A 14180-nucleotide genomic window follows, 5' to 3' on the forward strand; every position below is an offset into this window, starting at 1 on the left:
TGCATGATATAAACTCATGATAATAAATCAGAATGGTCAGATAACAACTAGAAATATTGAGAAGAAAAGTCTGAATTTCACAATATAAACTTGCAATAACAGAATTGCAAGATGCAAACTGAGAAATCAGAGAAAAGTCAGAATTGTGAGATATACTTAAAGTTCTGAGATGTAATCTCAGAATTTGGAGAAAAAAGTATGAATTTGGAGTAAATCTCACAATTCTGAGTTTGTAAGATAAAAGGCCTCTTTCTTACATTTTGTGGCAGAAACAGGCTTCCTTATTATCCGGCACTGAGATCACAGAACCCTTTCAAACAGCCCTTGTCTGATCCGACCCGCTCACATCCATCCTCCACGCCAGACCTCTATCTCAGCCCCCTCTGAATGTCAATCTCTGCAGTTCAGCGTGGGAATCACGAGGGGAAATGATCCCGACACCAGCAGCGCTCCATCACGATAATCACACATCCATAGAAACTCCACCCAAAACAGACATTTACATGCGTTATACCCACACCGAGAATTTCATACTTTTTTTTTCTCTTTTGATTACTTATATTTGAGGAGAATACATGTACACAGAGATGATCGGTAGACCTCGAGGGCGATGACGATGCGAGTGTGAGAAAAGCGTGAAGCGGACAAAAGCGGACTGACAGCAGGATTAAAAAGTTTTTAAGATATGAGGAAAAATCGGAAAAATCACCTGCTTTTGTGCTTGAAATCGAACCGTCATACCATTACGGGAAAAGTATTTAGACACTTAAAAGTCACTTAAATGTCTTTTCAAAGCATTAGATTTCTTACTTTTCTAAGCCATTTATTCAAGGTCAAAATGATTTTGAGTAGATGAATTAAATATTTATTTTTTTAATTAAACAGGGATTCTATATTAAACTAAAAGCATAAAATATAAAACCTTTTATTTATTTTTAACTCGATGCACTAAATTAACTAAAACGAAAATGAGATATGAAATATTTTTAAGTGTCATTCCAGCATCTAAATACTTTTTATGGCCACTGTGTAGTATACTAAGCAGTATGCAATGCTGTTCATCAGTGCACAATCTTCAGCATTCATTAATAACAGCATAGTGGCCGTCAGACTTGAAATTGGACTTTAAATAGGTTTCGGCTTTATTCCGGGGTTATTGCTGGCTGAAATGCAATAATGGAGCACATATTCAGGGAGAACATTATCGTTTATAGTATATACAGCATTAACATTGCAAACTGAACGGTCAGCGCTCATGCAGGGTCATTGTGAACGGTTGCATAAAGCAGCGCAGCGGCCGCAGCGCGTTAAGTCGCGCACCGCTGCTTTACGTCAAAGCCTCTTCGCCATGTGCTCTTAAGTGGTGGTTAATTAGCCTGTAGGGGATCGGACTCCACATCGGGCTCCAGACTCAAAGGCACAGCTGTCCTTGAAGAGGATTCTGTCAGCGCCTGGACTGAGCTTGATTTATGAGCTCTGCCGCTCACCAGATGGGGGACGGAGAGAATATGACGGTCTGCTTGCTTAGCGAGTCGCAGTCGCTGGCTAATTACATCTTTATCTCCCGCTAATCTGATTCTGAGCGGGGAAAAAAAAGAGGCGGTGCACTGAATCTAGTGCTGCACTCCATTCAGCTCGGAATGTTAGATTTTCCAACTTCCTACTTGGAAAAGTGCAATCGGATGCAACATCAAGTCAGATGTGCAATTTGGAAATTCACACGCAGATGTAGAGGTCCTATGATTAATAAATGTCCCTAGATAACATGAAAAAAAAAAAACTACAGAGCCCTGCACATGACATGCAGACATATGGTGGCCATGAATTAAAAATGTGTTCCTTTGATTTAGTTAAATAGTGGTCACAAATTAAGAATTAGTTCCCATAACTTAATCTGTTTTCTCGTTTTAGTAAATGTTTTTATTTAATTAATTAAACAATGGAACGAATTGGTATAAAATTGACCAAATTTTATTAAAATGTATTGAAACGAGGAACCGAATTAGGACGTGGCCACGATTTACTAAAACGAGAAAAAGAAATGAATACTAAAACAAGGGAATTAATTAGCACGAAATGGCCGCGATTTACTAAAACGAGGGAATGAATTAGTATGAAGTGGCCACGATTTATTAAAACGACGGAACATATTTGTACTAAAACAAGGGAATGAATTAGTGAAAAATGGCCATGACTTACTAAAACGAGGGAACGAATTAGTACGACGTGGCTACGATTTACTAAAACTAAGTTACAAATTAGTATACCGTGGCCACGATTTACTAAAAAAGGGAACAAGTTGCTGCGGCCATGATTTACTAAAACAAAGGAATAAATTAGTAAGCTGTGGCCTTAATTTACTAAAACAAGGGGATGAATTAGTATGCCATGTCCACGATTTACGAGGAATCAAATTAGTACGACATGGTCACAATTTACTAAAACGAGGGCACGGATTAGTACAACTTAACCACAATTTACAAAAATTAGTACAACATGGCCATGTTTTACTAAAACGAGGAAACAAATTAGTACAATGTGGCAACAATTTATTAAAACAAGGGAACAAATTAGTATGACTTGGCCACAATTTACTAAAATTAGTGCGACGTGGCAACAATTTACTAAAACATGGGAATGAATTAGTACAATGTGGTCACGATTTACCAAAAAGAGAGCTTAAGTTAGTACAACTTAACCACGATTTTCTAAAATTAGTGCAACGTGGCCACAATTTAATAAATCAAGGGAATAAATTAGTATGACTTGGCCACAAGTTAGAAAAATTTGTACATTTGGCACCAATTTACTAAAATTTGGGAACAAATTAGTACGACATGGCCACGATTTACTAAAACAAGGGCACAACTTAGTACAACTTAACTATTATTCACTGAAATTAGTATGATGTGACTACAATTTACTTAAACAAGGGAAGGAATTGCTATTACATGGCCACAATTTACTAAAATGAGGGAGCGAATTAGTAAGACATAGCAATGATTTACCAAAACGAGAGAATGAATTAGTATGACACTCTTGCTTATGAGTTAAAACGATGCGTTAAAATAATTCTAAAAAAGTTGCACTCAGGAGTTGCAATGATGCATTTGAATAATTTTGAAAAGTTGCACTCTGACTTTTAAGTTGCAATAATGCATTAAAACAATTTAAAAAAGTTGCACTCAAGAGTTGCTAGAGTGCATTCAAATGATTCTGAAAATGTGCACTCTTGCTCATGAGTTGCAATAATGCATTAAAACCATTTTAAAAAGTTGCACTCATAAGCTGAAATGTATTCAAATACCTCTGAACAGTTGCACTTGAGATTTGCAACAATGCATTGAAATAATTAAAAATAATTCTGAAAGTTTGCAATTTTACATGATTGACTGATTGAATGATTTACTAAAACGAGTAAATGAATTAAGACGGCATGACCAGAATTGACTAAATTACTAAAACTAGAGAACAAATTAGTATAGCGTGATCTCGACTTACTAAAACACCTCAAACAAGAGAACGATAAAAAATAACAAATTAGTCTGTAGTAACAAATTCTTAATCTGTGGCCACTATATATGCATTTTTCTTTCCATGCATGTTATGTGCAGGTCTCTGTACAAAATGTTTAGCAAATATGCATAAAACACATTGAATGCTCTTGTCTGTTAACCGTACACCTACAGAACAATTGCTAGCATTGCATAGCATTGCAATTTGGTTGCGAGAAGACTGTCGACAAGTAAATGCATGTCATTTTCCAAGCTTAATAAATGCAGTAAATGCATGTATTTTTGCTGCAAGTTGGTGATAACGCATAGGAATATCTGACAATCATCTCTGAATGGAACGCAGCAGTGCACCAACACATTGACGTGTATGTAACCGCAAGATACTGAGGGTTTTGGTTATGTCATCGAGGCAGACATGAGCATTACATCATTACTGCAGAATATATCATACATCACAGTCATCAACAGCATGAAAAAAAATAAAGTACACATTTGAAATGACATTAGGACGCCTACACGCTAGAGTTTACAATGCAAATGCACTGAGCTCAATGCGGATGGTACACGACAAAGGACGAATGCAATGGTTTGGAAAAGCGACACTACTTTGCTTTGTATATCTGTCAAATTTGCTGCTATGGCCATTTTCACATGCTCAAAACGGATCTGTCTAGCGTGTAAGCGCCCTCACATTTCACTGATTGCTCTCTTTTACAGACGAGTCGAAATTACTTTTCGTTTTAAAAAAGTTAATCATGGTAAAACAGAGCACAATACTTCAAAAAGTTTTTTTTTTCTTTTTGCCGTTCGATGGATTCAGTGATTTTTAGTACAAAATATTTTCACACACATGGCTTGCGATCAGCTCTGACGTTTTTTTCTCACATGGAATTACTATCATATTTATTCAAATACTTATTAACATTGTCATCATCATCATCATTATCATCATCATTATAATCATTATTAACACCAAAAAAGTAATAGCAGTTAACCTTGCAGATTAAAATGTACACAGTGCAGGGGGTTAAAACGGGGTCGGTGCAGGAAGTGAGGTCACAAGAGGGACATTTCTAACCGGTACATGCTATCCACAAGCAACAAGAAGTCAATGAACCGTTTCAGGCCAGGAGACGCCAGAAACGCCTGCTGCCTTCAAGTCTCTGTGGAAAGTTCCTACTTACGAGTTGCAACGATGCTTTCAAATAATTCTGACAGGTTGCACTCTAAAACAGGAGTTGCAATGATGCACTTGAATTACTCTGAAAGTTGCACTCAAGAGTTGCACTGATGCATTAAAGTAACATTGTAAAGTTGCACTCTTGCTTATGAGTTGCAATGATCCATTTAAACAATTTGGAAAAGTTGCACTCTTTAGAGTTGCAATGATGCATTTAAATGAATCTGAAAAGTTGCACTGAGGAGTTGCAAGGATGCATTTAAATAATTCTGAAAAGCTGCACTTTTTAAGTTGCAATAATGCATTAAAACAATTCTGAAAAGTTGCACTCGAGTTGTAATGATGTACTCAAATAATTTTGAAAATTTGCACTTAAGAGTTGCAAGAGTGAATTGAAATGATTCAGAAAATTTTGCATTTGAACAATTTTGAAAAGTTGCACTCTGGCTTGCAATGATGTAATAAAATATTTCTGAAAGGTTGCACTCAGGAGTTGCAATGAAGCATTTGAATATTTCTGAAAAGCTGCACTCAAGAGTTGTAAGAGTGCATTCAAATGATTCTGAAAATGTGCTCTTTGCTCATAAGTTGCAGTGATGCATTAAACTAATTCTGAAAAGTTGCACTCTTGCTTATGAGTTAAAACAATGAATTAAAATAAATCTAAAAATTTTGCACTCAGGAGTTGCAGTGATGCATTTGAATATTTCTGAAAAGCTGCACTCAAGAGTTGCAAGAGTGCATTCAAATGATTCCAAAATGTGCACTCTTGCTCATGAGTTGCAATGATGCATCAAAAATAATTCTGAAAATTTGCACTCTTGCTTATGAGTTAAAATGACGCATTAAAATAATTGTAAAAAGTTGCACTCAGGAGTTGCAATGATGCATTTGAACATTTCTGAAAAGTTACACTCAAGAGTTGCAAGAGTGCATTTAAATGATTCTGAAAATTTGCACTATTGCTCGTGAGTTGCAATGATGCATTAAAACAATTTAAAAAAAGTTGCACTCATGTGCAAGTGGAAATGTATTAAAATATCTCTGAACAGTTGCACTTGAGATTTGCAACAATGCATACAAATAATTCAAAATAATTCTGAAAGTTTGCACTCTTAATTAGGAGTTGCAATGATGCATTAAAATAATTCTAAAAAGTTGCCCTTGAGAGTTGCAACGAAGCATTAAAATAATTCTGAAAATCTGCACTCCTGCTTATGAGTTGCAATAATGCATTCAAACAATTCTGAAAGGTTGCACTCTTACTTTTAAGTTGCAATGATGCATACAAATAACAATAAAATAAAATTAGTTTTAGCGGATGAATGATATCTACAGCTGTAGTTTATTAACCAACTATCGACAACCAAAAAGTGTCCAAATACTTGAATTTCCAACACTACATCTATTTTTTTGAGTTTGAAAAGTAATTTAAAGCATAACTTCCCACCAAGCACAAGAAAACACCACTAAATGTGTACAAGTGAAACTTCTTATGATCAATACCAATGATTAATGGTTGTAAATCTCGTAAATATGATCATTCCATCATGACTTAAAGGCAGCATTATCCTCCGAGCCGAAAGGCTGAAACAGAGAGGCTGATGGGAAATGTAGTTTTTGCCGCTGAAATGAGGGGCCTCTACTGCATATATATTTACACTGAGTGAGGAGGACCGACGATCTGAGTGATGGACAGACTGAGGACAACATGAGGGCTGGACGTGGGTCAGACGTTCGCTTTGGGTCGCGAGCCCAAACGAACGCAAACGAGGGGCCGAGATGACACGGCCCTCCTTGCTAGAAAGAAAACATGTGGTTTGACATCATTCATAGTAGCTACGCATGTCAGAACGCACCACCGTTCAGCTGGGATCTCTGCGTCGGGATCCGACGGGCCCGCTGGTGGACAGCTTGGAGAGGGTCACCCGAACGTCGTCGTCGACACGTCGCTTTACAGCCAGCATGTCCAGCACGCACATCAAGAGACACCCAACTGGCATTACACTTGTCGTTCACATCTTTTGCATCACATATCAGGTTTGGACGATAAAAGGTGACCATCGATGGCGACGGGGAGGGAGGAGTGAAGCGGTGATAAGCGACCGGGCGTGAATGGGAAGAGGAAAAAATGATCGAGTGATGTAGCGATGGCTCCTGGATTAATGCATAATTTCTTTTTGTTCACAGTGATGGGTTCGTATTTAAAGACTCCTTCCGAAGCGGGAAAGTTTTAGACCTTCATCAGGACAGAGATGGAGAGGCAGAACCACAGACCGACTCCTGATAAACGGCCGTTCAGAGACGCCGCTCCGCCGTACACGGCCCCGGGCCCTGCAAGAGAAGAGAACGGCAGACGTGAATAGGGTGAATGAGAGAGAAAACATTGGTCAACATTGAAACCTTGTGCTAATGTGCTGCATGAGACTATTTATTTACTAAATACACATTTCTTATTGAGTGCATATATTGATTGCACTGGTGTTCAATTGTAACCAAAAAACTAAAGAACAAAAAACTAATTATTAATTACTCACTATATATATATATATTTTTTTTTTACTTTTTCTCCAATAATTTTTACTTATTTATTTTATTTTTATTTGCTCTACTTCTAATGTGTTTTTTATTATTATTTTTTTTAAATAAATTTTGTGAATCATGTATAAAAAAAATTCTAAAATACTGATTTGTATTACAATAATATATATTTTTTAAATCAACAATATTTACATTAATGAAAATAGTACAAAATAAAATGCAAAAATTTAAATACAGTAAAAACAATAGAAAATAATGCAAATATTTTTTTATAATTTACTTTTAATAAGAAAAGTGCCTGATTTTTTATTATAATAAATAAATAATAAATAATAAATAAATGTAGTGCAATTGGAAAAATATATTAAAAACAATAAAAATAATGCATTTAAAATATTTTAAATAATTTACTGCATTGCCTTTCTAAAATACATTACATCAAAATAAAATTACAAAAATTATTTAAAATAATTACATTATAAATTGTTAATAAAATAATTTAAAATAGCTTTTAAATTGCAGATTGTTTTATTACATTCAAAATGGAAAAAGATGTTCTTAAAAGATGTTCTTAATAATCTACTGTATTGCACTTCTAAAATACATAACATGAACATAAAATAACAATTTATTACAATAAATTTATTAAACATTGTTAATAAAAATAAATTAAAATAGCTTTTAAATGACAGATTTTATATTACATTTATATTATAAATTGTTAAAAAATTAAAATAGTTTTTAAATGACTGATTTATCATTACATTTAAAATATAATATATATATATATATATATATATATAAATATATATATATATATATATATATATATAACAAAAACTCTAAAATAAAAATGTACTGCAATTAGAAAAATGCAGTAAAAACAAAAAATAATATATTTAACATTTTTTTAATAATTTACTGATTTTTTTTAAATTTACAGTTTTTTTATTTAGAAAGATGCATTCAAAAAATTCAGAAAAGTCGCACTCTTGCTTATGTGTTGCAGTGATGCTTTCAAATAATACTGAAAAGCTGCACTCTTGCTTATAGGTTGCAACGATGCGTTTAAATAATTCTGAGAAGTCACACTCTTGTTTATGAGTTGCAATGATGCATTCAAATAATATTGAAAAGATGCACTCATGAGTTGCAAAGATGCATTTAAATAATTCTGAGAAGTCGCACTCTTGCTTATGAGTTGCAATGATGCATTCAAATAATTTGGAAAAGCTGCACTCTTGCTTATAGGTTGCAATGATGCGTTTAAATAATTCTGAGAAGTCACACTCTTGTTTATGAGTTGCAATGATGCATTCAAATAATACTGAAAAGTTGCACTCATGAGTTGCAAAGATGCATTAAAATAATTCTGAGAAGTCGAACTCTTGCTTATGAGTTGCATTGATGCATTCAAATAATTTGGAAAAGTTGCACTCAAGAGTTGCAAAGATGCATTCAAGAAATTCGGACAAGTCGCACTCTAGCTTATAGGTTCTAATGATGTGTTTAAATAATTCTGAGAAGTCACACTCTTGTTTATGAGTTGCAAGGATGCATTCAAATAATATTGAAAAGTTGCACTCAAGAGTTGCAAAGACGCATTCAAAAAATTATGAAAAATTGCACTCTTACTTATGAGCTGCAACAATGCATTTAAATCATTTGGAAAATAAATTGAGGGTTTGGAACAACATGAGAGTAAATAAATAATATCAGGATTACTAAAGTATCTTAAAAGACAGACAGCGGTGGGATAGATGTTTATTCTCCTAATGATGAAGATAAAGGTCACAGCACGTTTGATTGAAAAGTGCAAGTCAAGGCCGGCCGATGGCACGGCAGCGACGTGAACAAGAGAAGATGCATGGAAGTGACGGCAAGTGACTCATCACTGGAAAACATGCTGAGATAATGGAGGGAGAGATGGAGGACTCGCTTACAATGGTAATGCGCGAGAGGAGGAAACGGCAGGGACAGAGCAAGAATCACTCACTGCGGACTGAAATGTGAAGAATGGAGTGAGAGAAGCCACTGATGACTTCCTGGGGTAACAGGACACAACGAAGCAAGAACAAACGAGAGCAGAGACGCTCTGACATAATGGGCCGGAGAAGAGAAAAGAAGAGAGGAGCGGAAAGGATGCAAGAAACTGCAAAATTTCAGACCAGCGGGAGAAAAAAAAAACTGATGAGATGGATATGGAGCATCGTGACACAGCTGTTTGGAAGTCTTACCAGCACTAGTTGTGCAAATGCCCTGCTGTTTATTGCTAATGAGGCATAAAAGCATTATGTAAGAGATAATGTACAGCCAGACAAACAACTACACAACTTCTGATTGGTCAATCACAGCATTCTGTAGACAAATATTTTCATATAATGACTCCGAACTGTAGTTGTTCTCGCCGCAAACCTAGTTTGAGGTCTCTCATAGCATTCTGCATTCTCTTCGTTAAATAATAAAATTATGTAAATTCAAATGATTTCAAAACTCAAATTCAGTGATGTATTTGCATCGTCAATAATTAATATTTATTATATTTACATATTTTAAAATAAAGAAATACTTTGAGAAATATTATACAAATATATTTATAAAATATAAAAAATGATTTATAAATATTTATAATTTATAAATATTTATAAATATTTGAGTAATTTGTCACAAAGATACATACATATTTACTATATTTATATATTATAAATAAACATTATTGTAATAATGTAATGCAGAGTCTTGTATTACATTTTAAGTATGTAATGCATACTTAACGAATAAATAAATTTTAAAATGGTTAATAATTTAATTTATAAATATGTATAAATATTTAAATCTACGTGCACCATTTGTCACAAAGGTTTATAATAAAATAATAATGCAATATAATATATTTCAATATTAAATGCATACTTAATTAAAAAATAAATATAAAAATGATTAAGCAATATTTGTTTATAAAATATAATTAATACATATTTATAAATATTTAAGTCCATGTACACCATTTGTCACAAATGTTTGCTTGTGTCATCATTCATAAATATTTACTATATTTTAACATAAATATTTATTTATTTATTTTGTATTTATTGAAATGAATGAAAATAATTAATATTTATTTGTTTATCAAATATAAATAATTGTTTATAAATATTTATCTTTTTTTAGTCCATGCTATTTTTTTTTTTCATTTTTTTTAATCAATGCTAAATAAATAAAATAAATACATTCTACATATTTGTTTATTTATTTACTATATATATACATTTATTTTAATAAATGCAAAATAAATAAATTCTAAATATGTTTGCATAAATAAAAACAAAGTCACAAAGGTTTATTTGTCATCAATCATGAATATTTACTATATTTAAACATTTGTTTTCAGTAAATGCAAAATAAATAAATATTTGTGAAAATAATTCATAAATATTTGTCTACAAAAATATAATTGTATAAATGTATTAATATTTATAAATATTTAAGTACATGTGCACCATTTGCCACAAAGGTTTGTGTCATGAATTATAAATATTTACTATATAAATAATTAATAAATATCTAATCAAACATATTTCAAAAATAATAGACAAATAAATAAATATTTATACAATTATTGACAGATATTAGTTTATAATATAATAATTAAAATAGATAACAATATTAATAAATATATTTAAACATATTTATAAATATTCTATAGTCCATGTGTGCCATTTGTCACAAATGAATACAGGAAAATTATTATGCAAGTAATATTAAAAAGAGTTAGTTTTTTTTGTGCATGCAATCTAATTATTTTAATATCATTTATATCTTAATTACAAAATAAGAAAAAATATATGCACATAAATAAAACAAAAATATTAAAATTAATTTTAAAAAATGTTTACTGTTTTTTATTTGTTGCATTTGTTTATTTGTGGTTACAGAATATTAAATATTGGCATAGCTCTGAAAAATACTGAGCTTTATATATATATAGTCTTTTTTTACTCAATTTTTTTTTTTTTACTGAAGGCCTCCATCACACAGCCCCAGTTGTGTGAAAAGAAAAGTGAAGGGTTTAGGAGTTTTGTTCATTGATTTATGCTAAAATAAGAAGCATCTGTGCACCGTGTTAAGATGAAAGCATCACATCAGCACAAACTCTCAGTGTGTTGTGCAGCTCTATATGCTCAATCACTCAATGTTTGGCTCCTTCCCATAAATCCCGGCTTTGCTGTGACCTGTTCCTCCTCCTCTCTGGTTTTTGCTGGCTAAGATCTGTGCACTGAGCGTTCCAACAGCAAACTTTTCCACAGGGAGCTCTGCCGTCCGCTCACTCAGACCGAACCAGAATGAGTTCAGACTCTGAAGTTATGCTGTTACGAACTGCAGTTGACTTTGTGCTGCTTCTTTTGTTTTTGTGCTCAACAGTACCTTCATAGGTTGCGTTTATGGTCAGAAAGAGCATGACCCTCAAATCAAGTGAAGCTGGCTGTTCTCAAGAGGAACTGAAACATAATTTATCACCAGAGACTAGATATTTCAGGCCTTTTCAATAGAAAATGCAACCAGTATAGAAGAGAAATCTGCACTTGTGTTTTAATATAAGTAATGTAATGTAATAATGCAATATTAACATAATATTTTAATAGCAATTAAGCAACTTACAGGCTGACTAAATGAATTTTGCTTCTGGGAGATTGGAAACCTTATTTAAAGTTTTTTTCTTCATCATTACTATATCAAGTGTAATATTGCAGTACATATTACCTATATAGAAGGTGATATAGACTTTTCAAATTCTTTAGGTAGATGAAGATATGTTTTTAATATATATACAATTTGTAAAAAAAAAAAAAAAAAAAAATATTATTATTTATTATTTAAATAAAAATTATATATATATTATTATTTTATACAACTAATCTATATGATGCTATGTAACAACTATAAACATTTGATAAACATTTTAAATATATTTAAATATATATTTAATAAATATTTAAAAATATATTTTTTTCTGTGTGCAATTTGCGATGAATGAGAAATGTGTGAAATATGCAATTTGTTCGTGTCAACAATCATAAATATTTTATATATTTAAATATTTGCTTTAATAAATTAATAAACAAAATATAAATAATAAACAACAAATTATAAATAATTGTTTAGAAATAGTTATAACTATTTAAGTCTATGTGCGGCATTTGCCCCAAAGATTTGTTTTTGTCATCAATAATAATTGTTTACTATATTTAAATATTTGTTTTAAAAAATAAATCTTACAAAATAAATAAATAAATAAATAATTGTTAAAATTTATTCAGAATTTTTTTTTCAGATGATTTATAAGCAATTATAAAAACTATTATAAATACTTATTAATAAACATTTAAGTTTATGTGTGCCATTTGGCCCAAATATTAATTTTTGTCATCAATCAATAAATATTTACTATATTAAAATATTTATTTTAATAAGCAAATTTTAAATACATAAATAAATATTTAAAAAATGTATTCCGATTTTTTTATACGATTTATAAATGACTATACATGTTTAATGTTTTTGTATATAAACAATTATAAATAACTGTTAATAAAAGTCTGTGTGCCATTTGTCACAAAGATTTGTTTTTGTCATCAATCATAAATATCTATTATATTTAAATATTTTAATATTTAAATATTTCACAAATTTATTCAGAATTTGTTTTAAAGATTTATAAACGATTATTAAAAAAAATTTGACACAAAGATGTTGTTGTCATCAATCATGGATATTTATTATATTAAAATATTTATTTTAATAAATAAATATCGAAAGAAAATTAATATTTCTTAAAAAAGTAAATAAAAAAGTATTTTTCAAACAATTTATAAATGACTATAAATGCTTAACATTTATGTTTATACACAATTATATTTTCTATACTTATTTTAATAAATAAATTTTGAATTAAAAAAAAATATTTAAATATAACACTTTTAAAATTATTTATAAGTTTATAAATGTTTAGCTTTTATGTTTATAAACAATTAGAAATAATTATTAATAAAAGTGTCTGCCATTTGTCACAAAGATTTGATCCTGAGATTATAAATAAATAAATATTTAAATATTATTTTAATAAATAAATACTAATTACAAATGATTATAAATAATTGTCAATAAACATCTAAATCTATATGCGCCATTTGCCACAAAGATTTTTTTGTCACCAATCATAAATATGTACTACATTTATATAGATTTAAATAGATTAATAAACACAATTTATAAATTACTTTAAATGTTTATTGTTTATGTTTATAAATAATTGTTCATAAGTCTATGTGTGCCATTTGTCACAAATTAATACAAGAAAAACATAGTATAATATAGATATTATATTATAATAATAAAAATACAATTTTCTATGCATTGTTATTTTTGTGCATACAAATCTCAATCTTTTTAAATTAGAATAAAATATTAAAATTATACTAAATTGAATAAAATGTAAAATTAAAACTAAAATGCAAGTGAAAATTTAAAATAAAAACTATATATTTGCATACGGGTAGAGCACAATAAATATGGCTGAGCAAATTTAAGGAGCTCATTAAGCAGATTTAAGAAAGTAATGAGGCATAAGTACAACAATGTCTAAATGGAAATCCAACAGCACTATGTGAAATACTAATGCTGATCATTTCTGCAATGATTGCAGTTGCAGAACTGACAAAGTCACCACGCTAATTGGTTGTTGATGTTGTGTATGGTTAATTTGGCTATAGATATACAGTGCAGTTTGAAAACATTTCATCGTTAAGTATGGAGGAGTAATCAGGGTCTAACTGCTACACAAATGGAGTAAACGACTGTGGTAAATTAGCCTCAGCAGAGAAAGAGGCTTAAATTAATGAAATATTCACAACCAGTTGTTTCATACGGTGGTTTGCTAACTAGCA

At 30.9% G+C, this 14180-nt stretch overlaps 1 protein-coding gene across 1 annotated transcript in view; it reads right to left on the reverse strand.

The window, feature by feature from the left end:
* Nucleotides 1-6826: 6826 nt before the first annotated feature.
* Nucleotides 6827-14180, reverse strand: part of LOC141342499 (igLON family member 5-like) — a 233104-nt gene continuing 225750 nt past the window's right edge. Inside the window, exon 8 of the mRNA XM_073846958.1 lies at nt 6827-7029. Coding sequence (XP_073703059.1) covers nt 6929-7029 — 101 coding nt within the window. The 3' untranslated portion in view covers nt 6827-6928. The remainder of the gene's footprint in view (nt 7030-14180) is intronic.

The sequence above is a fragment of the Garra rufa genome, chromosome 9, assembly GCF_049309525.1.
Source record: "Garra rufa chromosome 9, GarRuf1.0, whole genome shotgun sequence".
Lineage (NCBI taxonomy): Eukaryota > Metazoa > Chordata > Actinopteri > Cypriniformes > Cyprinidae > Garra > Garra rufa.